The 26832-nt window shown below is 42.2% G+C and overlaps 1 protein-coding gene across 15 annotated transcripts in view; it reads right to left on the bottom strand.

Annotated features, from left to right (window-relative positions):
• Nucleotides 1–25085, bottom strand: part of PPFIA1 (PPFI scaffold protein A1) — an 89921-nt gene extending 64836 nt beyond the window's left edge. For 7 of the 15 annotated variants that reach the window (XM_048853308.2, XM_075129483.1, XM_048853309.2 and 4 more), the window contains exons 1-2: nt 21266–21458; nt 20491–20749 (exon numbers count right to left, since the gene is read on the bottom strand). In XM_048853308.2, the coding sequence (XP_048709265.1) occupies nt 20491–20749; nt 21266–21324 (318 nt within the window). In that variant the 5' untranslated portion in view covers nt 21325–21458. Of the gene's footprint in view, nt 1–20490; nt 20750–21265; nt 21530–23555 lie in introns of those variants that run through there. The other 8 variants (XM_048853317.2, XM_048853323.2, XM_048853311.2 and 5 more) reach the window with 7 other exon arrangements.
• Between the last annotated feature and the right edge of the window lie 1747 nt (nt 25086–26832).

Raw genomic sequence — 26832 nt, 5'->3', positions numbered from 1 at the left:
ACACTGTCTCCCACCTCAAGAGTGAGGTGAATATACCCCGTCTAGCACTCCCACAAACTGTAACCCCCTTTTCAGCTCCCTCCATGCTCTCCAGCAGTGTCCTCTTTTTGTGAGCCTGAAAGATGGTAACACTAATGCAAACTGCCATCTAGGAAGATTTGTCCTGTTCCATAGAGGAGTCCTCTTGTATCCTTGGCAGTGTAGACAAAGCTTCATTCTGTAAACTGTATCCAAAAGATACATGGGATTGGAAAAAAAAACACAAAAAATAACTTCTGTGGCATATGCTCCTGGGACTCCTGACACATTAGACTGCTAAAAGTCACTACAAAAACCAATAGTGGTATCACTGTCATCAATTACATACAATCCATGACTATCATGAACCCTCCCTCTTAAAAAAAAAAAAAAAGTCTATTCAGTGGAAAAACAATTCAGATTACTACTGAGAGTGAAGTTCAAATGGCTTTTTTAAGTCAATCATAAAAGATTGCTCCGTTTGAGGAAAAAGGGAGTCCTCCTTTAACAAAATAGGAAAAGCAAAACATCTTTACTCTTGTTGCATGACAATTAAATTCTTTTTGCCATTTTCAAGCAGGAGGATGATAAAACTTCATTAGGACAGTTTAATACATTTAATGAAAACCTGATATGGAATACACAATCAAAAACACAAAGATGTATTTCAGATGTTGTTCATTCTAAGTTGCCTACATAAATTAAAACCTTCTAATGCTGCCAAGATGCAGACCTTACTAAAGCAAAACGTGTCCTTACAAGTTCTTCATTAATAACGCCAAACAGAAAGCACACAACCATTCCCTCATTCCATTACTAAAATGACAACATGGGAAGAAAAAGGAAGTTCTCAAATAGTGAGTTATAACTATTAGAGTTGGCTGGAAACTGGAATTCTCATTCCACAGGAAATTCCAAGTTTCCAAAAAAAAAATGTCTGGAACAGAAAGATAAATGAAATGTTGAAGTTTCCTGAAGAATCGGAATTCCAAAAGTTTTGTTTAGAAAGTCAAACGTTTTGTCGTTCAATTGGCAGTGTAGACAAAGCTTCATTCTGTAAACTGTATCCAAAAGATACATGGGATTGGAAAAAAACACAAAAAATAACTTCTGTGGCATTTTGTATCAAGCTTTCGCAGAGCCAGGAAGCTCATGGACCCTGGGCTCCCAGGACTTCTGGGGAGGGGAAGAGACACAGAGGTGCTGACAGACAGCTGGTGTTGCATCCCGGGCCTGGGCCAGCTGCCCTGCCACTGTGACAGGGAGGCACACCACACTGTCTCCCACCTCAAGAGTGAGGTGAATATACCCCGTCTAGCACTCCCACAAACTGTAACCCCCTTTTCAGCTCCCTCCATGCTCTCCAGCAGTGTCCTCTTTTTGTGAGCCTGAAAGATGGTAACACTAATGCAAACTGCCATCTAGGAAGATTTGTCCTGTTCCATAGAGGAGTCCTCTTGTATCCCTTTTTCCCCTGTCATGCAGGGAGGGGGGTCTGAAACCTGCTCCAGGTTCCTACTGCTCAGGGTACAGATTTGCTGCTTCTAGCTTGGGGGAGGAACTTCATGAATATGTCCTAAATGTCTAGCACTGCTGAGAAATGCAGGTATCCCGATCACAGAACATGCAAAGATCCCTATCTAGGTATTCCACAAGTGGAGTAGAGCAGACAGTGGTTTCCCCACTTTCTTGTCTTTTATCCCCTCCCCCCCCATACTGTACTCCACAACAGTGGGAGAGGAGGGGATGCACCAATAGTGTCTAAGCAGCAGATAGGCCATTAAATCCCATTGTTGAGAAAGAACCAGAAATACAGCTACAGAAGGCAAATGTATGGCCAAAGTTGTTTGTTTGTTTTGTGTGGCCAAAGTTGGTTGGTTGTTTTGTTATGCAGCCACAGATCTGCCAAACCTTCTTATAGTCAGAGGCAGAATGAAAAACTGGCAGGCTATTCAGGGTAGCTAGCCACACCTTCTCTTATCGGTGACTGACAAGTCTGGTTCTGCCTGTATAGCTACATGCAAATAGAGTATATAGGTTAATTGGTTTTTGCACCTTGCACATTAAAGAGAATACTAGGATTATAGTCTGAAACATGCGTAATGCAACAAACATACCTATCTGTACTACTAAACTCAAAAACACATGACAAAGTGGTAAACGATAAAATGCAGTTTATGCCAGATTTGCATAAATAGCTGTTCAGGCTATCATTTTCATGTAAAAAGACACATCTCTATTTAGCACTATCCAATAGAATTTTACAATGCCAGGATAAAACAACACTCCCTCCATATGATGTTGTTGCTGGTTTTATAAGAGAAAAATTTAGTATCTCCACTATTGCTGACGGGAGAACTTCAGTAAATCTCTCTACTTTTGCCATTATTTTTCAATTTCATCTTGTGAGTTTCTATTGTGATTAGAACAAAGTATGTTTCTCAGAAAAGAACTTACAGCAACTTACACACTGTTACCCTAGGGGGCAGAATACATTTCAAAATAGATAATTTTTGAGGAAGGAAATATATGACTTCAACCATTAGCTGAGTAGGCTCTTTTTTCTTTTTGAAATTAAAATTTTACACTGTTAGCAGTTCTATCTACAGCTGAAAACAGTGAAACATGTCTACATTCAATTTTTTTCTTAATCTCAAGGTTTTTTTAAAATGTGCACAATAAAAAGGATTTTTTTAAAAAATAGCTGAATAGAAGAGTTCAGAATGGAATGCGGATATCAAACTAGCTTTTTTTCCCTTAAACATTTAAAATAAAAACCTGTTTTGAGATCTCTCAATACTGAAGATAAATTAGTCAATAATTAAGCACATAGGAATGCAGCAAGTAGGTTGTAGTAAATTACTTGTGTCACAAACCAGTCAAACCCACTAACATGAGCCAAGAGTTTGACACATCCCACTTAAAGCTTCAAACAGAATCCTTAACAACAAAATGGATTTAAATAGATATTGTGAAAAATTATCTAACCTTTGGGACCAACAGGACTATAACACAATCACAAAAGTTATTTTTCATTCCAATACCTATCTTCATCACTTATCTTTCACAAAAACTTTTGCAGTTTTACCTCTCAGCCCGAAGTTGAATACAACTTGAAACACCTGAATAAAAATCAAGCAAATTGTTGTCTTACGCAACTATTTAGAAAACAGCTTACATGTTTTTTAAAACTATCAACCTTTTAAAAAGCAAACCAGTTTTAATTTTCCATCTGACATTCAAAATAATTATATATTTAATCCTCTGAGGACAGATCTAATAATGTTGAGAAGAAAGTTACGAACATTTTAAAAATGCAACCCTTTTAATATATTGCTGTTTTAATTATTCCGAGCCAGAGCTATGCAGCAGAGGATATTGGAATAGCTTCACCTGTCTCTTCAATCACTCAACAAAAATGTCCCCCTCATGTCTGTCTCCACTTCAGAAGATTTCCACTGACTCTATATTAGTCCCTACACCAGGGGTGGCCAACCTGAGCCTAAAAAGGAGCCAGAATTTACCAACGTTCATTGCCAAAGAGCCACAGTAATACGTCAGCAGCTCCCCCATCAGCTCCCAGCGCCTCCTGCCCACTGGCAGCCAATCAGAGCAAGGGCATGGCAGGCTCAGGGGAGGGAAGGGGTGGAGTGGGTTCCGGGCCTGTGGCAGAGCCAGGGGTTGAGCAGTAAGTACCCTCCCCCGGCACATTGGAAAGTTGGCGCCTGTATCTCCAGCCCCGGAGTTGGTGCCTATACAAGGAGCCGCATATTAACTTCTGAAGAGCCGCATGTGGCTCCGGAGCCACAGGTTGGCCACCCCTGCACTACACAATCTCCTCAGCTTCTAAACCTGCAGATCCTGTGCTGATGCCTACCTCTCCATGGTGGGGAAGGCTGAATCAAGAGCAAGAACCAGACTGTGCTGGATAGGCAGAGAAATGGGACACAAGCAGATCATGCAGGCACAGCAAATGGACTTATATGTGTCCAGTGCAGCCTGTGGCTGGGTAATCACTGCCAAAAAGCCAGAAGCAACATAGAGGGAGAGCTGGGTTGTGGTACACTGGGTGCTGACAATTTTTTTTTTTTTTTTTTAAACAAGGAAATTAAATTACCCAAAACTTTAACACAAAGTTAAGGTTGCCCAGTGTTGCCTTGAGTCTACACTACCACTTATGTCAATATAACTTATGTCACTCGGATGTGAAATAACACCCCAGAACAACATAAGTTACACAGACATAAGCGGTGGTGTGGACAGTATTATGACGGTGAGAGATCATCTCCCACCACCATAGCTATCACCGCATGGATTGGATGGATTAATTATATCGACAGGAGAGCTCTCCCCCACTAGCATAGAGCGGCTACACTAGAGATCTTACAATAGTGCAGCTGCATCAATACAACTGTGCCACTGTAAGCTCTCTAGGGGAGACATAGCCTTAGCGCTTTATCCTTAAAGATGCTACAGAACGCTTTGGGAAGACAGCACTTGAGATCTGCAGAAAGAAGTTTAATATCTTCTCTTTGTTTAGGCAAAACTTTAGGCCAGGTGTGGCAAACAGGATCTACTTACACTTAAACACTATGCCTACACCATACAACCGCACCCACAGCCCCTTCACTTGTGCCCTGAAGATTCCTTCTGAGATACTGCCTTCACTTACCATTCACAAAACCCTGGAGATCACTGCCATGTTTTCCACCAGGCTGCTGACATTCCTTATGGCAAGAAGATACCCTTGTGCTCCTCTACTGACACAACCTTCAAAATTTATCATTTCTTCGTATCAGTCACAGCTCTCCCAGACTGCTCCAGCTAATCCCTGCATCACTTCTCAGCTATACCGAACAAAGAAGACAGCTGGCATGCCTGCGGGACCCTCCTGCCCGGTCCCTGAGCTGCTGGCCCAGGAGGCCAGCCCCAGGGCCCTCCCCTGCTGTTCCCCCTCCCCCGCAACCTCAGCTCACTACACCGCTGGCGCAATGCTGTGGGTGGCGGGGCTGCGAGCTCTTGCTGGGCCCAGTGCTCTGTGCTGCGCAGTGGCGTGGCTGGCTCCAGCTGGGTGGCATGGCTGCCTGTCCTGGTGCTCTGGGCGGCGTGGCTGCAGCGCCACCAGCCACCGGTGCTCCAGGCAGCACGGTAAGGGAGCAGGGGGGTTGGATAGAGGGCAGGGGTCAGGGCGATCAGAGGACAGGGAACAGGGGGGTTGGATGGGGTGGCAGGGAGCAGTCAGGGGCAGAGGTTCCGGGGGCAGTCAGGGAGAAGGGGTCCCGGGGTGTGCAGTCAGGAAAGAGAGGAGGGGTTGGATGGGACAGCAGGAGGCAATCAGGGGGCAGGGGGTCCGGGGGCGGTCAGGGGACAGGGAGGAATGGATGGGGCAGGGGTCCCAGGGGGGATGGGACACCAGGAGACGGAGGGGGCTGAATGGGCCAGGAGTCCTGGGGGAGTCGTCAGGGGGCGTGGGCCGGGCTATGCCTGGCTGTTTCGGGAGGCACAGCTTCCCCTAACCGGCCCTCCATACAATTTTGGAAACCCGATGTGGCCCTCAGACCAAAAAGTTTGCCTGCCCCTGCCTAGTCCTTCCTCATGTCTACTTATTGCAGATTCATGGATTTGAGAGATTATAACGGACTGTTAGATCAGCTAATCTGACCTCCTACATAACAGGCCTGATAAATTCATCCATTTTACTACTGTACTGAGCCTAGTACCTTGTGTTTGAGTAAAGTCTCTGAAAGGCATCCAGTCATGACTTGAGGAGATGGAGAATCCACCACTTTCTTTGCTAGCTTCATACTAGCCCTACTAAACAATTTGCAGTAGCTGTTGCAAGTTTCAATGGGGCAGTGCTGCAGTTGCACCGTGGGGGCATCATTTGCCTTAACTTTTTATTTCCTGGTTTTCAAAGATTTAAGTGTACATTACCTTAATGCTTCATTTCCTGGTTTTCAGAGATTTTTGTTTAGCCACTCTCTACATTCAAGAAAGACATGAGAGTCATCACTGGGCAAACTTAACTCTGCATTAATGAAGTTTTTAGGCATTTAATAAAGACACATAAGATGCAGTTTGTTTTTCTAGAAATTCATGTTTTTCCTTCTTGTATATCTTTATGTAATGCTCAATTTAAGTACAATATTTTGAGTATAGGTCTAAAGAAGCTATAGAATAAATACAATCACTTCACTGTAATCCTCCTCTCTCCCCACACTTTAAAGGGGAATTAGGAGGAAGGTGGGGGGTAATGTCTAGACATTACTCAACTCTCTTGCTTCTAATGTGCAGTAAAAATCGATGGAGAAGAACTAGACCTTTCCTCATGTGACTAGGAAAGCCCACAGAATATGCTGTCTTGCCAATACACTTAAAATTTCTTTTACTGATACATCCATTCATATGATGGATATAAGCTTATTTTCATCCTGCTCTTTTATTAGAAGGCAAGCCTCCGTCTTTAAGCAAACATTGTGAAGGACTGAAAATAGTTTCTATACACTTCCTCTAATGTCAAACACGACTAAATCACAAATATTTTTAAGTTTCAGAGTAGTAGCCATGTTAGTCTGTATTTGCAAAAAGAAAAGGAGTACTTGTGGCACCTTAGAGACTAACCAATTTATTTGAGCATAATGCATCCGATGAAGTGAGCTGTAGCTCACGAAAGCTTATGCTCAAATAAATTGGTTAGTCTCTAAGGTGCCACAAGTACTCCTTTTCTTTTTGCGAATATTTTTAAGTTACTATGCTACACATACACTAAAGTCACTACAACTTACATTATTTTACACCTATAAAACAAATCAAATTCAAATCTTCTAGAATGACAGACTCAAGGGTCAATGACCTCATATTCATCTGAATGGACAATACAGTACAGCAGAAGCTTCATTTATCCAAAAAGATATCAAAGATTAAACTATGTCCAATATTTGGATACAACATAAATATTTCCTAACAGTATTAATCCTTTGTGAACAAATGAAAATTTGAAGCTCGATTGAAAATGGCTTATTCAGATTGTTCTCCCTCACTGAACAGCCTTCTTAAAGTAATACTTTCAAATGCTGGAAGCAACTTACAGCCAAAAGCTAGCAAACAAGAATATCATCACAAACAAGAGCACTCTTCTCAACTTCATGTGACACCTGAATATTTATTCATGAACAGGTGATAGCGATCATCCCTCCATCATATGGCTGCTGCTGTTACTTCTTGTATTATGAAACGTATTTTACTTTAGCTGCTCTTGGTTGGACAGCATATTTCCACTAAAAGTGTACCTGCAGCACACACATAAAGACTTATTATGAACCACATATCCTGTTGAATCTGAACAAAAAGAAAAATGTTTTTAAAAGCAAATACTAAATTTAATTGCTGAAAAAAGTATAAATCATGATTTTGCAGTGTATGACTTCTAATTGAATTACACACAGCTATTGTGACCTGGTAAACAGCATTAGTGGGTGTCCTAGCCAATACAGAATTTTCCTCAAAACTACAGCAGATTAAATACAAACTAAGAATATTTGTAGTTAATATAGGAATAAAGTCTTATAATGCTCTGCATTTCACTCTTCAGTGGCATTTGGTCTAAACCTCTCATGAACACAGGCGCATTTCTTATTACCACCTTAAATTATTGAAGTCTAACTCTCTTCGGGACTGAAGAATCTTTCCAGGATTTCACAATAAGAACATTCAGAATCTTCTTCGCCATCCCCCAGTCATGTTTTGATTGGCAGCTGATACTGCATGACTTCTCAGAGATGCCTAAAACTACAACTATCTATGGAGCTCATGTCAGTGAAGAAACTCCCACACCTACTTTTTCCCCATCCCTCACCACCATTATGGCAAAGGATACACTTTTAGTTTAATTAAAAAAGAAAAATCCTGTGCCACCAGTTTGACAAGGTATGAGGCAAACCCATCTAAATTTCAATTACATCTTTGAGACTTTTCTTAAGAACGTTCCCCCACTCTTTCCCTCTCCCCCACAAAAAACTGGCTGAGATCCACTAGGATCCCACACATGCTGGGATATAATAGAGAAAAAGAGAGAGCCTGTCTGTGTGGAGGGGCAAGGGTGGATGGTATGTATGGTTCCTGTCCCCAAAATTCTAAGCCTGGCTCTGGTTACAGTATATTTACATTTGTGAAAATTTAATGAGGATTCAGCTTTTCTGCTGGGACCTCACATTACAGGACTGACCAAAAGCAAAGCGTACTGAAAGATCAAATACTCTGAAATCAAACATTACTGAATTGCAATTTGCCCAACGGAACTTACAAGTATGTTTCTGTTTGTAAATTACCAAGCACACTTTGTATTCAAAATCAATAAATAATGGTAGAATACTTGCCAACTGGCATTTTAGTATTAAATACATTTTTAGGCTTTCTATACAGTTAAGATGCGTCTGCAATTCAACGTTTATAAGACAATTAGTCACTACATGGGTATTTAATACCTAGATTTTACTGACACCAAATCTAGATATCTAAATATTCTTGCAAGAACAGATGCTGGTCACAACACATTCTGCACAATAGTTTCAATGGAATGATGTTCCTGTTTGTGAAAGCTGTGAGAAGCAGCTGAGGCACTGCCCTGACCCACACAGTCATTCATCTTTGCCTCTGGCTGGCAGAATTAGGGCTAGGGCTATCAGTTATAAAGTAAATTTTTCAAACTGTGTTAAAGGGGAGTGTTTTGGGAACATCTGTTGGAGGTTAACCAAGCCACACGTTAGGCAAGCGTCAACAAGAATTTCCCCCCGCCCTCAGTGCTCTCATATATAATTTTTTTGCCAAGTGACGAACAGCGTGGTTTTATAATTCCAAACTTGCTCAAGCAGGTAGTGCTCAATAAGGACAGATACCTGTAACAAGTCTACCAACATTTGAGAGAGAACTAAAGTTATGGGTGCTTAAATTTTTTATTTTATGTTTATGCTATATTATATACAGGAAGTAATATTAGTTATCCAAGTTTATTTGCCAGTTAAGAACTTGGCATTCACTCTGTGCAAAGTAAAGTAAAATCTCTCATTTTGTTGATCTACAATGTAAGTGTACCCTAGGGTTAATAGCTATGGGAACTGAAACATACATTGGGAAGTTCAAGAATCTGTTAGAAGTAATTTTGAAAAATACGCTTTAAACCAACCTGGTTAATATAAAAGAATCTTAGCAATCTTAAGCCTGTAATTTGATTTCTCATTTGTTATATGCCACAGTTCTAAACATGAAGATAACATCTTCATAACAGATATGCACATGACATTTTGGTACAGTTATCTAATAAAGTAATTTAAGAAAAAGATGTCAAAAATTTCCCCAGTGCATTCCTCTCCTCCCAAAATTACTAATACTTACTTTAAAACATAGTTAAGAATTTAATATCTATTATACAAGCTAAAAAAATGTTTAGTTTTGAAGTCAACCATAGTTATAACTATACTGATGTAAATTCATATCTTAGATTATACCAGTGGTTCCCAAACTTTTGTACTAGTGACCCCTTTCATATAGCAAGCCTCTGAGTGCGACCCTCCCTTATAAATTAAAAACATTTTTTTTATATATTTAACACAATTATAAATGTTGGAGGCAAAGCAGGGTTTGGGGTGGAGGCTGACAGCTCACAACTCCCCATGTAATAACCTGTCAACCCCTTAAGGGGTCCCGACCCCCAGTTGAGAACGCCTGGATTATACTGAATAAAAAATCTCTATATACAGACAAGGCGTTAGTGTAAATGACAATCAGGGCTTTGAGTTTAGAAGCCTTCTCCAAAGAGCTCATTCTGAAAGTGTGACCACCACTCTTCTGCAAGTGAATCAATCACCTTTACCACCATGATCAGAAATTCCAATAGTAATTAATGTTCTTTATTATTGTTAATTACAAATTATTACCTTATGAGCTTTTAAACTATGAGACAAGAAAAATGGGTGCAGCTGTCTAAACATTTGACCTCCTCAAATTATACCAAGCAGTACTAAGTATTTTCCCGATTTCTACAGCCTACTTAGACCATGGAGACATATTGATATTGCACAACTAAATGGTGATTTAAGTCTTAGAATTTTCACATCCTACTTTGGAAGCAAAAACTAATTGTATGAGGAGTATAGAACAAAAAGGCTCAAGTTTCAGAGGATGGTATTGTTGAACCCCACCCATAAAATACATTTTGAAGGCTAGCACAAACTGCTCTAAGGGAACAAAAAAATCTCTAGTTACACTTGCCTGCCAAATGTATGCAACTATAAACATGTGAGACAACACCAAGAGAAAAACTGAATGTAAATGAAAACTTTGTAGTCTTCACAGCATTTTCTGTGGATTTTTTTAAAATCACCTTTGATTGCAAACCTGCAAAAATATAACTCCAGACTTACAAGCCTAAGACTCAGTTATCACCACATAAAATAATTTTCCTAAAAATAAGAATCCATAACAGCCCAAAGCAGCTTTTAGAACTTAGATATACAAAAATAACTACATCAAGCACTAAAACAGTTACAGTGAAAAACAGTCTACAAAAATTAGAACATGGAAATGAAAAAGTTCTGTGATACTTTGGTACCTCAGAATAGCACCCAGGAAGCCCCATGTTCACCACTGTGATATGACTATGTGTTTTGTGCAAAATATGCCTTGTGAGATATCATTTAAGAAGTCTTGATTTGTTGAACATTAATACCTGTTGAATTGTGTGTGTTACCATTGTATCTGAAGTTATGATGTTTTGGGAGTGGGTGTGTGTGCGTCCACAGCCAGCCTTTCAGGGGCAAAGGAGCATCTACTAAGACACACTTACATCAGGACCAACCATGGCCCATTAAGGGGAACCCAGAATCTTTCTAGCCCCTGGAAGAAAGTATAAAAGAGGGACAGTGACATCATCACTTGGCCTCTCTCCTCCCCGATCTCAACATCTGGAATACAAAAACTTTGAAGTGGGGAAGATTGGTCCCAGCCTGAATGGGAATACAGCCTGTGTATTAAGAACTGTGAGCTGCCAGTAATATCTTTTAGGGTGAAAAACTGCTTGATTCAAATCTTGCTTAGTCTATAGAATTTACACTACAATTTTATTTTTAGGTCTTATGTAAGCAACTTTGATCTCTACGCCTGCTACTTAGAATTACCTAAAATCTATCTTTCTGTAGTTAATAAATCTGTTTTATATTTTACCTTGAACAGCTTCTTCCTCTCAGGGAGATGCATTACCTATGGTGTCCGGAGAACCCTAATGTCAGCATAGGTAGTGTCCACACTGAAGTGCTGCAGCTATGATGCATAGATGCACTGCTGTACAAATACGGACTGCCAGACGCTTTTCAATGGACCACAGGTGCAGGCCATGCCGGGTGATGTTTCCCCCCAACCCAAAAATTGCTCTGGATGGCTCTGGAGGGTATGCCCAGAAGCAAAGAGGCAGCACTCCTCCTGGCAGCAGAGCTCTCAGTGTGCCTGTATAGCACAGGGACTGAGGAAGCAGCATGGCAGTTAGTTGAACTCCTCCCCGCTTCCTACATGGGACCCTTTCCCCTTCCCTGCTGCCGGAGTAGGGTGCTGACTGCTCTGCAGACCATCTACAGGTGAGAGGCAATGCGTGGGACTCCAGCAACAGAGAAGGCAAAGCAGCCCCATGTAACTGGGGGAGGAGGAGCTCAGTCAGTCACCCTGCTGCTTCCTCCCTCTCAGCAAACTCATGGAGAGTGCCACTGCCAGCGGGAGTGCTGCTTCCTCGCTTCTGGACATCCAAAAAAATTGGGGGAGGAGGAATGTGACCCCCCAGAATCTTTTATTTGTGCCTCCACCCCGACTAGCTACAACTACAGGCCACTTCTGCACACGGGCTGAATCCATGTTGAACCATGCTTGCGCTCCATGCAGTCCCCAGAGCCTCCCGTCCAAACCTGTCTCCTGAGCACACCCCCCTCCGGTCTTGTGGCCCCCACTCCCGAGCAGCCCCGGAGCCCACTACCCCGGGCGGTCCCCAGAGCCCCCTCCCCTTCAGGGCCAATCCCCAGAGCCCTCTCCAGGCTCCTCTCCCACCTCCCAACCAGCCTCTTTCCCTTCCCAGTCCACCTCCAGTCACCAGCTTCTGCCACATCCTGGCCTCCCCTCATCTCCCCAGGGCTGCTTTCTGGAGTCTCCTTGGTCCCTCCCACTACCCAGAGCCTCCTTCCTGCCCCTCTGCTATCCCAGAGCCCAAAGGGTAGCTGGATCATAGTCCAATGGCTTCACCTCCAGTCTCTGAGCTCAAAAGTACTCCAACAGTCACACCCTACTCTGCTGCCCAGATCCCAGCACACACCCATTCCTCTCCCTCCCGCTGCCCCATATTTGCTATTTGGCTTATCTGGGGGCACGAAGGAAAGTTTGGGGACAGGAGGGGAAGCACCCACGCCAGGTGGCTCAGGTCAGCCTCATGCGTCACATTTTCAATTTAGGGAAATAAGATCACCTTACTCTCTGGACAGGGCAGGCGGGGAGCTGGCAGGTGATTGGGAAGCTGGCCGGGGGGGGGGCTGGACCTTGAATACACTTTGACCAAGAAATTTGGACCTTGACAAAAAATAAATTTGACTACCCCTGTTGTGACATTTCAAGTGTAGATAAATCCTTAGTCCTGCCTCAATGCAGGGGACTGAACTAGATGACCTATCGAGGTCCCTTCTAGTCTTGCATTTCAATGATTCTGAGAGTCACTGAAGAGAGCAGGAGGATCCCAACTAATTCTTCCCCAAGCTAAATGATGGAATTCAGTGGTTGACTGTTTTGAGCTATTTGAAATGACCTATTTGGATGATAATTTGTGAAGAACATCATGACAAAATAGCGGGAACTATCACAACCAGTTTACTTCACTCACCCCAGGTAATCCCCCGTTCCTTTACTAAATCATTGACTGGAAATATGAAACGTGCTTTGAGAAGAGAAGTTTATACATTTAAGATTGTTTGGTTTAATAAAAATAAATTTTATATGCTGTTCTGTGTGTTTAATTAAATTCTAATTACCATCCTAATACAAGTTCACACAAATCATGAGCAAAAAGTAAATGATCTAATAAGTGAGATATCATTCACCACTTTGACAAAAAAGGTAAAATTAATAAAAATCTGAAAATATTAAGCTACATAATTGCTTGAATAAATGTGTATATGTAGTGTACACTCCAAGGTAGCAAAGGAATGCACAAATCTAGGGTAACGGCTCTGTTCAAATCAACATGTTTTAATGAGAATGCACCTTCTTTAGAAAATAACTGGAGTACAAATGGAAAAGTAGATTTAAAATAGATTTAAATTGAGGCTTTCCACTTGGTGATTTAAATCAAGGTAATTTAAATCAGTCCACCCGAACACATTCAGGATGCATAACATAGCAAAATTAACATTGCTGAAAGAACATTAATATTTGCACTTCCTGACAACTTATAACTGCAAAACCTTTATGTTGCATTTATGAATTTTTCATTTTTAAAAAAACTAACACCTGTGATCTCCACACACCCCAAAACATAATATTTTCTGATTAAGACTGCAATGCTATACAGGAGTACTCTCTGTAAACTTACGCTTTGTCCACACCAGCATTTTTCAAACCTCGGGTCAGGACTGGGTTGCAGCATGTCAGGCACTGGGTCGCTCCGGTCAGCACCACTGACCAGGACGTTAAAAGTCCTGTCAGCGGTGCTGCCCAGCTAAGGCAGGTTAGTGCCTACCTGCTCCGACATGACACTGCGCCCGGAAGCGGCCAGCAGCGGGTCCTGCTTCTAGGCGGGGGGGGCCCTGGGGCTCCGCACACTGCCCCCGCCCTGGGAATCAGCCAATGGGAATAGGGGGTGCAGTGCCTGCAGGTGCGAGTTGTGCGACCCACTTGCACGCCTCCGCCTAGGAGCCGGACCTGCTGCTAGGGCGCAGCACGGTCCGTGGTGCCAGGACAGGCAGGAGCCTGCCTCTGCACCCCAACTGTGCCGCTGACCAGGAGCTGCCCAAGGTAAGTCCATGCCCCAACCCTGAGTCCCCCCTTAAACCCCTTCCTGCACCCCAAACCCCTCATCCCCGGCCCCACCCCAGAGCCCTGACCCCCTCCTGTACCCCAACCCCCTTCCCCAGACCAGAGCCCCCTCCCACACCCTGAACCCCTCATTCCCAGCCCCACCCTGCAGCCCTCACCCCTGCACCCCAACCCTCTGCCCCAGCCCTGAGTCCCTCCCAGACCCCAAACCCCTCATCCCCCATTCTGTTGGGTTGCCGATATCAACCATTTTCTTCAACTGGGCCCCCACAAAAAGGTTGAAAACTACTGGTCTACATTATAGCCCATGTGAGCATAACTTATGTCGCTCAGGGGTGTGAATAAATCACCCCCGCAAGCAAAGTAAGTTACACCAACATAAGTGCTCATGTGCATAGCGCTATGTCAGCGGGATAATCTCGCTCACAGAGGGGGCTTTTTTATGCCGACGGGAGAGCTCTCTCCCTTTGGCATACAGCGTCTTCACCAGATGCGCTGCAGCTGTATCAGTACAGCTGCACCACTGCAGCACTGTACGTATATGCATGGCCTTAGTTAAAAATCAACATTTTCAGTTTACTGGCTTTTACCAGGTAAAAAATGCAGGGTGGATTGACTTAAATCACCAATTTTAATCATGATTTAAATAAGAGAATGAAACACTGATTTAAATAATTGATTTTAATTGTATTTTGCATTTGTAACTTTTAGTTACTTTCCTAAAGAAAGGCTGATTCTCACTGGTTGGTAACAATTAAAATGTGTTGATTTGCACCTAAATATAGCCTTTACACTAAGTTTTCTGCTTTTTGCTAACCAAGAGATTACACTGTATCTATTAAGCAATTATATATATTATTCATTCTTATTTTTTACTTTTTTGTAATATTAGACAACGGTGAATAATGTATTTCTTTTTTACTAGATAATTTGAATTGTAATTTGTATCATGCTCAATACAGATACAATGCAAGTCCACTTAAACGTGCACAAATACAGCATTTAAATTTTAAAACTACCTTAAAATGTGTTTGTCAAAAATCACAACATGTTTTGCATTTAAAACTAACATTTATTAAACAAAAGAAGTATTTAGTAGATAGTGAATAGACTGTTTCTGATCACCATATCTTTCAAGGTTTTAAAACTAGTGGGCTCTCATTCCCTCACACTTAGTTTTTGTCCATACCTTGGAAGACAGAGAGAGCAGAAAAGCTTGTTTTAACTCTCAATTGGTTTCTCAACTTTGAATGAACTACCTTTGAACTGAACCAGTTGAATAAACTGAAATGAAGAAAATATTCTCTCTGTACCTGCAGAGAAGGCTACTGCTGTCAAAAGCTGGTTAGCACTTCCACAACTCTTGGCCCATGGGTTCCACAGCAGTTTTTCTTTAAAACTTGGCAGAAAATATGCACTACTTAATATTATTGTTGTATTTAATGTAAATGTTTAACAGATTATAAGTTTATGCCTTACTTATATTATTTTTAATTAAAAAATAAAACTAATTTAAATTTAAAATATGTTAAGTTAAAAAAATCAGATTTTTTAAAAAATAACTGATTTTTATCCAACCTGTAAAAAAAGCCTGACAGGACAAAGTACAGAAAATAAGTCTGTTCACTTAAAACCTTTCAAACAGTTGCAAACTTTTACACAAAAATACCTTTGTTGAAAATAGTTTTCTAAAAGACTGCCAGCTACCTTACAAACACAATTAAAAAAAATACAAAAAAGCACACGCACAAACATAACTTGAAATTTTTAAAGACTGAATCCCATGATACGAGTGAAACATTTCTCTCTCCTTTAAAAACTATCAGGGCTGTGGAAGCCAAGTCAGAGTTCTGTGGATCTTAAGACTGCTAGAACTACAAAAATTCACATTTTTGTTTGAACATTTTTTATTTACTTTTATATTGAAAATCAAGTCAATAAATCAAAGTTGTTCATGTTTCTACATGCAAGTTTACTTATGTAGCCAAGTGGTCCAAAAGAAAGCTGTTCTAGAAAGTATTTTTACTACCTCAAAGTTGTATTTAAGACATTTCGTTTCCTCGTATTCCAATATTTAAATTTTTAGTAAATATCCCTTATTCCAAAAAAACCATAAGCAAAAAAATACCAATGCATGCATGTCACTGTTTTGAAGCTTCAGCAATGGTATCAATCTCTGCTTACAAAATAAAAATAAAATAAACTTGGAAAACTGATTCATCTTAACATGAGTAATTAGTACTTTTTTTTTTTTACCTTGAACCTGCAAACACATGACAATGACTTGTACTATGGCTCTAATACTTGCCTTTCTGTGGAAAAACATTTTTCAAAGAAAGAAAGGGGAAAGAATTAATTCCATTCAGCATTCTTCAGTGGGATACATTTAATTCTCTTTTAAAATTCTATTGTACTGGAAAAGATGGGTCAATGCTCCACCCCAAATAAATATTTTTTAATGAAAAAGTTTTCATTCAAAATCAGGTGAAAATTAAACTTCCGTGTTTAACGATGGATCATTTAAACTTAAAACAGACAACCATTCCCAGCACAACATTATATTAAAAGTGAAGTGAGCTAATTCAGAATGGAGTAAAATAATTAAATCCTTCCTATTCAGTCAGGAATTGTCTATATAGTCCTGAGCACAGTGCCAATATGTAAATATTAATTCAGTGCAGGTACTGAACACTCTGTATGACTTATCCATTAAGCCACTAGCCTCTCTTCATTCAAATCCCTCTGCAGAACTCAGTTATTCCATGATATTTACAAGTAATTACAACTAATTAAACTGAGGAGAAACTGGGTGCATGTGAAGTACATTTATTTATAAATATGCACAAAAATATGTATCAAAAGACTCTGCATACTTTAATCATAGCCCTCTCCCCTACAACACTCATTTTAGCCTGCAGGCTAAGTGAGGTAGCATGCTATCTTCCTATGCATTTGTACAGGATCTAGCATACTGGGGCCCTTATCCCAACTGGAACCTCTACATAACACCTCAGAAGAAATAATAAATAAAAAGGAAGGCTTACTCACCTTTCAAAGCTGCATCTAAACTAAGCCTCTTCTAAAAGCTTCTCACTAGATAGCAATCCAAATATTTAGTTTATCTCCAAAATTTCCCACTTACAAACTGCCTAACACATTACTTGAAAAACAAAGCCTGAGGACAATTTCAGGTTATTTTTAAAAATGTATCTGTATTTGAGGATTTAACTCATCAGGATAACATTGAAGTTAATTCACAAACATAAAATGCTCAACACTTTAAAATCAAATTTAACTAACAGGTCTGTTTAAATAAGAATGATAAATCAATTTGAAAATTAATAAGGGCACAATACCATCAGTCATATACGATCAATTAACATCTGCTCATCCATTGGTTACAGATGGATTTCGTTTTTTAATAGGAAAGCAACCACTAAAATAAACCCTTTAGGATTTTCACAAATGTATTTAAATTAGGGTAACTGAGCAGTCAAACCAAATGCTACAGACTAAAGTAACATACAGATGTCCTGAACATTCTCAAGCAGAGCCTGGAGTAGCTCAAAGTCTACTCAGAGACTACCAGAAGGTAGTTCTGAAACTGCTCATCGGCCCCCAAGAACACTGACACATGGTCCTGCACGGCTACATTGCATCACCCCTTATGCTCTACGTGGAAAGCTGGGAACCATTAGGAAAATTAGTGAGGCACTATGAACAGTAGTGATTCTCAATATGCAGACAGTATTCTGATTCCCACATGTCCTTCAACCCAATCAATGAAGCTGTAAACAAATCTACCCAGTGCCTAAGAGACTGCGGCTTCAATGAGGTTTAGCTGACGGAGGGAAGAAATTGGAACAATCAGCAGTTTATTTTTACCACCTTGATTTAGAGAGTTTGCCTGTTTTGGCACACGCTCGGTGGATGACCTCCCAGATAGAGGAGTACAGTTCTTCGGTCAAGGGTTTACGGTAGCTGCGCTCCCCTGCTAGAACCTCCAACAAGCTCAAGGTTCTATGAAAACATTTGCACAAAACGGAAAGTCTTATGAGATTCCTGCTGCTTCTGGATAACTAACTTGCAGCTGTGACCAAAAGCTTTTGTTTTTAAATTTGATAGCCATAAGGTATGCTATCAAATGCAGACCTTACTACAGCAGTAGGTACAGCCTGGGCCACCTCAAAACTGGACTGTTTTCACAAACTCTACATAGGGCTATATCCAAAGATCCTTAGGAAACTTCAGCTGCTGCAAAACATGTCACTTAACTAATAGTACTTCCCACAGAGAGTACATTATATTTGTGTTCATCATACCTGACTGCAATTAAAGATGTTGTTTCTAATCTATAAAACTCTACATTATTTAAATCCAGGATGCTCCTTGACAACACAAAGAAAATCAACTGTTGCTAAAAATGTCAATAATTATAAAGATGAGACAACTGATTCCTGGCCATTGCACCATAAGTAATCACTGTAAATTATGGTCTTAAAAAGTTTGTCTTCAGATTAAATGTTCAGCATTGTTTTGTAAGAATCTCATTTGACATATCTGTTCATGTTCTCCCAATGAATGTGATTAAACCAAAAATGGATTATTTATGTCCACTATATGGTTTGAGAGAGATGTTTATATAGTTACCTGAATATTTTTACGACCACAACTGCACCTGAACTCTCACTTGAATATAATTTGCAAACATTCACAATCAATATTTACACCCCCAAAAGTGCTAAAATGTGGAAATCAAAATGGTACAGCAAAGATTGTGGATCAAGGTCTTAATTAAAATAAAATACTACATACTGTTACCATAATAAAACTTAGTACCAAAACAAAACCATAAGCAGCTTTTCTCCTCATTCAGGCTCTGCATTCCACTAGAAGCTCAAAGATGTATACGCACAATGCAGTTCTTATTCCTGACTTACATAAACTTGATTTTTCGAAATAAAGAAATTTTGAACAAGACTACCATGAATACAGAAGATAAATGATTCCAAGCCATAACACTATTGTTTTTATACCATGCAAGACGGCGAGTCAAAAAATAGGATGTGTTAGCACACCTTTTAATAATAGAGCTGATATCCAGAAATATCTGTTTCTATATTGTTTAGCATGAAGTTTGTTTTAGTAACATCTAGAATTTGTGTAAAAAACATATGCTGCGATTGTCACCTGTGCACAAGTTGCTATGCATGCCAGTTATTTTTTTCCCTTTTATTTGTGGCAAATATTTGTGTTCATGTAACTTAAAGTCTAATATAGCACTGACCTGAGCCACCAGTAGTGTTGGCAAAGTTACAAAAGCTTCCGTACACTGTTCATACATTAAGTGCACCCAATAGTTCAGAATACATTTGATGGTTATAGTCTACAGTTAAGTTAAGAGGAAAGGCAGCTTAGTTCTCCTATGAAGGAAGCATTGCTCTGGGCAACAGAGAGTGAAGTAGACCAAGACTACGTATCAGTCAATCTACTTCAGTTAGAGTGAATTCTATAGGTAACACATCCAAACTTAGTTAAAAAAAGCACTGAACCACCATTTTTATATTTCTTCCTTTATTTTAGTAGCCTATATATTTGTCACAGCATTCCATTAGCTAACACAGGCCTTTTGGTAACTGATGGGACTACTGTACTAGAAGAATATTAGCTATCCCTGGTATGTGTCTGAGAAGTAGGATTTGTTTGTGTTTTTTTAAAAAATACTGTGTTCAGAGCACAAACTACAAGACAATTTTATGAATTTCGCAACAGTACCATATATAAGTAGACAAATAGTGACTGAACTGTGATCCTACAATTGAACCTGCACAAGTGGACTCCCTGAACCTATGCAGACCCAATCACAGATTCAGTTCCTTGATTAGTAAACCAGAGTACATCAACAAAATACATTACTGCTACAAATACAGTTACTCAAGCAATCTTGAATCTCTTTTTCACACAAACACAGCTCTGGAATGTTCATAAACAAACACCAGTTCATTCTACTGTATAACAACCCTAAATATTACCTGAACATATGGAAAGGGGAAGTATGCATACGGACTACTGAAAAAATAAAAATAAATAATAATAGGTTCACTAGGGCACTGGTTTTCAAACTTTTTTTTCTGGCAAGCCAGTTGAAGAAAATGGTTGATGCAGAAAATGGGGAGGAGGGGTTTGGAGAGTGGGAGGGGCTCAGAGCTGGGGCAGAGGGTTGGGGTGCAGAGATGAGGGTTGTGGGGTGGGGCTGGGAATGAGGGTTTCAGTTTCAGGGTCCGGGAGGGGCTCCGGGTGCGGGTTCTGGGGTGGGACTGGGGATGAGGGGTTTGGGTTTCAGGAAGGGGCTCTGGGTTGGGGGGGGGAGGGAGATGGGAATCAGGGCTGGGGCAGAGGACTGGGGCACGGGCTTACCTCGGGCGGCTCCCGGTCAGCGGCTGTCCTGGCACCGCGGACCGTGCTGCACCCCAGAAGCAGCCAGAAGCAGGTCCAGCTCCTAGGCGGAGGCATGCAAGCAGCTCTGTGTGGCTCTTGCCCGCAGGCACCACATCCCCCAGCTCCCATTGCCCGGTTCCCGGCCAATGGAAGTGCAGAGCCGGTGATCAGCACGCGGAGCCCTGTGCCCCCCCAGGAGCCAGAACTGCTGCTGGCACTGGTTATTGCAGGGTTGCAGCTAAAGCCAAGCAGCAGGGTTCCCAAAAAAAAAAAAAAAAAAAAAAAAGCAGCAGTAAGGTGCATAAACACTGCTCGTCATTCCTGACCACACACTACAATGCCTATATATCACAACACATGATACATATTCTTTGGTAATTTGCCTCCCCTACAGAGGCGAACAGCTAATACTTCAGTGGAAGACAAAAAAACAAACCCAACCCCATAATGTAATTACTGAGCTAAGTCAATTCTGCAGAGTTCTGAGACTTCTGCTCCGCCATGGCACCACAGTGTGCATTAACAGTATCAGACCTAACCTTTCAAAGTTTTTGTTAGACGTAGTTTAAAAGATACATACAGAATTTCCTAGGTCTTAAATAAAAGCCACCAGAAAGGCCTACTTTCCGTTCACCAACCAACCCATATGTGCTCTCTGGAATATTTTATACTTTACAATATGTGTGAATGAAATAAAAAAATAAAACGAACACTAAGATTGTTAAAAGATATCCGCCATTCAAAGCATCCATACCTGTGGAAGTGCAGTATTGAGCTGTCTCTGCAAGGAATCTCTTTCATGACTGACTTCATGTAGCTTGCCCTGGGTCAATACTAGTGTTTCTTGAGTCTCTCTTAGTGTGTCCAGAAGTCGATCCCTTTCCTCCAACATGGATACCATTAACTGCTCAAAATGGGAATCAGCATCCGACTGTAAAGGAGAGCCTGAACTATGGCCTCCATTTCCCCCTGAGGGAATCTCTGCCTCGCTGATGGTTGGCATCACCTCACACATCATCTTGAAATAAAAGATTCAATGTAAAGTTATTAATAGTAACCGAAAAGTGCAGAGTACAAGTCCAAACAAAATGTCGGTAAACCAAAATGCACAATGACCCTGCCTATCCAAGAAGAGTTAGCATCCACAATACATCATCAATTTAGCTTCCCCAGTGATACCAACACTAGAGGCTGACATAACTTAGGTGTTTACCACTATGTCATGTAATATTACAGAGATGCCATGTACAATGAGCCAATTCATTGAAGACTCAGTTTTGACAAATATTAGTGATTTTCCTGCAAAACTATATTTCTATAGTACTACTTGTGACCTCATTTTCTAAGAGATTTATGTTTTTTTCTTTTTAAACTGTAGCTAGTACCTTCAAAAAGTACTGAAGCCACACACGGCCAACAAAAAATGATACAGTTAAACCAATCAATTATCTACTGTACTGCTCAGCTATTTGGAAAGAGCAAAACATGGTTCCCCCAAACTCGTGAAACTCTATTCTGACATCAAGACAACTGGATTAATTCATGACAGAGCCAGTACTTCGATCTTGTTATACTGGCCATACAATCTCTACTGTAGCAGTTTGCTGCAAGAAAATTAGCAGTAGCACATTTCTGTATCGGGATACAGCAATTGGAAAATCAGACAGATTAGCGCAGGGGAAATTAAAACCAAATTAAGGATGTGAAAGGACATTAAACCTCTCAGGTAATAGTACTAAAACAAAACCAACAAGGCTTCAACACGTGCCTGCAGTACATTATAGGTTATCACTGTAGATACCAATAGTAAAAGTTGCCTGTAAAGAAAAACAGACTGAGGCACAGAAATTTAATAAAAATATGAGAGTATTTTTGTGCTATCATGCTTAATAAAACTAACAACGCCTTACAAGAGGAGCTTAAACTTGGAAAATCATCAATTTAAGTAGAACCCTACAGCCCGTTTTGAATGCTCAGCCATCATGATTTCGAAACAGAACTTGGAGAAATTTCTGTTCCTCAAATTTAAATGCAATGGAAACAAGAAAGCATTGTTATTCAGGAGTACTTGTGGCACCTTAGAGACTAACCAATTTATTTGAGCATGGGCTTTCGTGAGCTACAGCTCACTTCATCAGATGTTTACCGTGGAAACTGCAGCAGACTTTATATACACACAGAGAATATGAAACAATACCTCCTCCCACCCCACTGTCCTGCTGGTAATAGCTTATCTAAAGTGATCAACAGGTGGGCCATTTCCAGCACAAATCCAGGTTTTCTCACCCTCCACCCCCCACACAAATTCACTCTCCTGCTGCAGGAGAGTGAATTTGTGTGGGGGGTGGAGGGTGAGAGAACCTGGATTTGTGCTGGAAATGGCCCACCTGTTGATCACTTTAGATAAGCTATTACCAGCAGGACAGTGGGGTGGGAGGAGGTATTGTTTCATATTCTCTGTGTGTATATAAAGTCTGCTGCAGTTTCCACGGTAAACATCTGATGAAGTGAGCTGTAGCTCACGAAAGCCCATGCTCAAATAAATTGGTTAGTCTCTAAGGTGCCACAAGTACTCCTTTTCTTTTTGCGAATACAGACTAACATGGCTGTTCCTCTGAAACCTGTCATTGTTATTCAGCATTAGCACTGAGCCACTAAGACCTCAGGAATTCTTGGGACAGAGCGTGCCTTAACCTTCTTCACAAGCTTACAAGAATAAAAATCCATCTGCAAACACATACAAGCAGTGAAGCAATCAATTTTCTTATAGGGGTTGAAACATCGCACACTTCCCCCCATGCTTTCAACTACTATATAATGAAAACAGACTTCATACTTCATCTGAATATCTACATCAGTAAAAGTTTATTTGTCTCTAAATCTGACGAATAAACTTTACATTTCAGAATTAATTTGAAGATCTCATTCTTGGGAAGAAAGATTTTACAATGCATTTCAGAGATACTGTCTCACTATTTAAAAAAATATATATATCATGTCAAACCATCAGAGGCCTTTATTTTAAACACCACTAATTTATTTACCTTGTTCGAAGAAACAAAATGGCTTGAAAACAGCCCCCAAAATTCTAGCAACACCAGATCTTTCCTGTTCTTTTAGCAGCTTTGTGTGATCCCAAGACACCTTTCAGACTGTAGAGCAGCCATCCACCTTGGGTACAATGTCCATTTACTAAACAACCCCACACACAACAGGATAAATAAACTTGCTGAGCAAAGTATAGGTCCAGTAGGAGCAGCAACGGTTTCAACCGGCCAGTGAAGTCCCCAAGGCAAAAAAGAATGGGTGCAAAGAAACCAGTCTCAGCTTCCCTTCTCTCTACTGATGGCCCACAGTTCCTGCAACAGCCCGGGTGGGGGAAGCATGTGCAAAGGCAAAGCCACTTCTATCCTGCTGGTGCAACAAGCTTCAGCAGTGCATGGTTCAGAAATCCCTCTAAGGTCTCAATGGCATTATTCAAAAGAGTAAAAATAGAAAGAAAAGAGGGAACGGCTTTTCTTGTGGGGAATTTGGAAAAGCTCTCTCTTTTCCCCCCTCTGTTAGTAACGGTAGGATCCTTTCCTTCCCTCGGTTTCCTGGGTCTTCTCTCACACATTTATAATCCCAGTGGTGGGTGCTGCTGGATGCTGTTTTGAAAGTGGGGTGGGGCTGTTGGGGTATTTGTACTTTCGGTTATTGTTCCCTCCACTTACCCTCACACCAATGACTCTTCAGAAGAGGCTCCGGCGCTGAGATGTCCTGATCCAGCCCAGTAATCAGTCCGCTCTAAAAACTAAACAAAAGGGTATCCCAGAGGCGGGGGGGCACAGGTGGGGAAGGCGCGTCCCAGGGCCCAAAGACTAACTGGGGGAAGAGATCGATGGTTTGGCGCCGAGGTCCCTGCGGTGTAGGGGTTGTTCTCCTCTCCCCAGAGGCCCCAACCCCTCAGGAGCTGCGAGGGTGGATTAGGGAGCAGATAGGCGGCTTTTCCCCTGCCGGAGGCCCCAGGGGAGCGCCGGCCTGGGGAAAGGCCCCTTTCCCGGAGGCCTCGCTCCCCTGAGCGGCTGGAGTAGTCTCGGCTCCCAAGAGCCTTAGCGAGGAGGCGGGCTGGGGCTTCCCAGGTCCCGGAGGTGGGAGCTGAAGTTGCAGAGGGGGCCCGGCCGCCGGGGGCTGTTCTCTCTCCCGGCTCCCTGGGGCAGAGGTTGTCCCGGCGCTGGGATCTCTCCTGGTCCGGTCCGGTCCGGCTCCGTCCGCCGCCACCTCCACGGTGGCCGCTGCGGGACTGGCCGAGGCCGGGTAGGTGCCGCTCCGTGTCCCGGCGGCGGCTGGGGTGGGCAGGCTACCCTCACAGCGGCCGGCCGGGCCCCGCACCCGCCGCAACTAGTACCAGCGCCGCCGCTGCCTCGCGTTCCCTCAGCCGCCGCCGCCACTCTTCCCGGCGCCCTCCGCGGCTCGGGCCCAAATCAGTGCGGGTCCCACAATGCACCGCGCGGCGCCAGGGGCTCACGGAGCGGCTGTCCCCTTTGCGGGTCTGCGCCACGCTGGGAGGCTGCCGGTTCGAGACTCTCCTCGTCCTCCCCCACCTAGCGGAGCCCGGCCCGGCCTAGAGCGCTCAGTAGTGACGTGCCTCTGTTGTGTGCACAAACCGCGCTGCTGCCCTGCGCGGCTGGGGCGGGACCAGGGTTGTTCAGCCAGAGAGTCAGTGGTAGGGAGGGCTCAGGGTGGAGGCGGCATAGTCACCACGGGACGGGCTGGGCAGTGAGGTGAACAACACTGAGGTGTGTGTTGTGCGTGTGGAAAGGTCGCCTGTTCATGCAATACAGGGACAAACGCTGATTTCTTCCCTCCACCCACGGTGCGTGGCCGGTTCTCAAACTTGTACTGGTGACCCCTTTCACATAGCAAGCCTCTGAGTGCAACCCCCCCTTTATAAATTAAAAACACTTAATATATTTTAGATTACAAATGCTGGAGGCAACACGGGGTTTAAGGTGGAGGCTAACACCTCGCAACCCCCAGTTTGAGAGCCCCTCTGCTAGGCATTAGAGCCACTGCCCTGAGGCTGCCCGCTTGCTGTCCGCTGTACTGCTCACTGCTGGACATAGGCCTGGCTGCCGAAACCCATGTCAGCAATCCAATCCCCCAGCTACTCCTTGTTCTCCAGACTGTTAGCTTTTATTTAAAATAATAAGGATCATCCTACACTTAAAATTGTACCAATATCACTATATCAGTTAAGGGGGTAATTTTTAATCAATCAATAAAATCCCTAGTGTGGATGAAGTATTGCCTTGTTATATAAAGGTGACTTATCACACTTATTCCCTTCCCTATATGGGAATAGCTATACTGGTATAAAGCACCTTTATACCTACATTAGTGCATGTACATGGGGGGTGGGAGGTGTACTGCTTTGACTATACCAAAACAGTTATAGTGGGACAACTCTCTAGTGTAGACAAGCCCCAAAGGCTCTAGCTATTACAGTTGTGAAGAAAACCTCAGAAACCTGAACAGAGTTCTCTAGGTGACTGCAGACTGCCTCAAACGATAGTTCAATTGGGCATGACGTGCCCAATTCATGTGACTGAGGTTCAAAGGGTATATCTCCAGAGCAACTAGACACCTGCAGTGGTGGACCAGGCCAGCTGACTTAGGCTTGCAGGCCTCAGGCTGTGGGGCTGTTACATTGCTGTGTAGACTTCCTGGTTCAGGATCAGTGTAGGACCGTACAAGGTGGGCGGGTCCCAGAGTTCAGGCTCCTGGCTGAGCCCAGAAGTCTACACCGCCATGAAACAGCCCAACCCCCATGAGCCCACATTGGCTGGCACAGGCCAGCCAAAGGTGTCTAGTTGCTGGGTAGACAAACCTGAAGATGCTGATCATTTAAATGTCAACATTGTTAACTATTTCATTCCTCCTACCCTCCTTGGAGTCCAAGCATCTACAAGAAGTGGTCCATAGATTACAAGGCCAGTAGGGAATCAATGTGATCATCTAGTCTGACCTAGTATCACATAGGCCATAGAAGTTCCCCCAAATAATTCTAAAATCTTTTATAAACACATCTTGATTTTAAAATTGCCAGTGATGGAGAATCTATCAAAACCCCTGTTCCAATGGTTAATTACCCTCTCTCTTTAAAAAAAACAAATTTTTATATATATATATATACACACACACCCCTACCTTATTTCCTGTCTAAATTTGTCTAGCTTCCACTTCCAGCCATCTGATCCTGTTACACCTTTCTCTGCTAAACTGAAGAGCACATTATTAAATACTTGTTCCCAATAGACCGTCACCTTCTTTTGCTTCTTG

Source organism: Caretta caretta, chromosome 6, assembly GCF_965140235.1.
Source record: "Caretta caretta isolate rCarCar2 chromosome 6, rCarCar1.hap1, whole genome shotgun sequence".
Taxonomy (NCBI): Eukaryota; Metazoa; Chordata; order Testudines; family Cheloniidae; genus Caretta; species Caretta caretta.
This window is presented reverse-complemented; position numbering and strand designations above follow the sequence as displayed.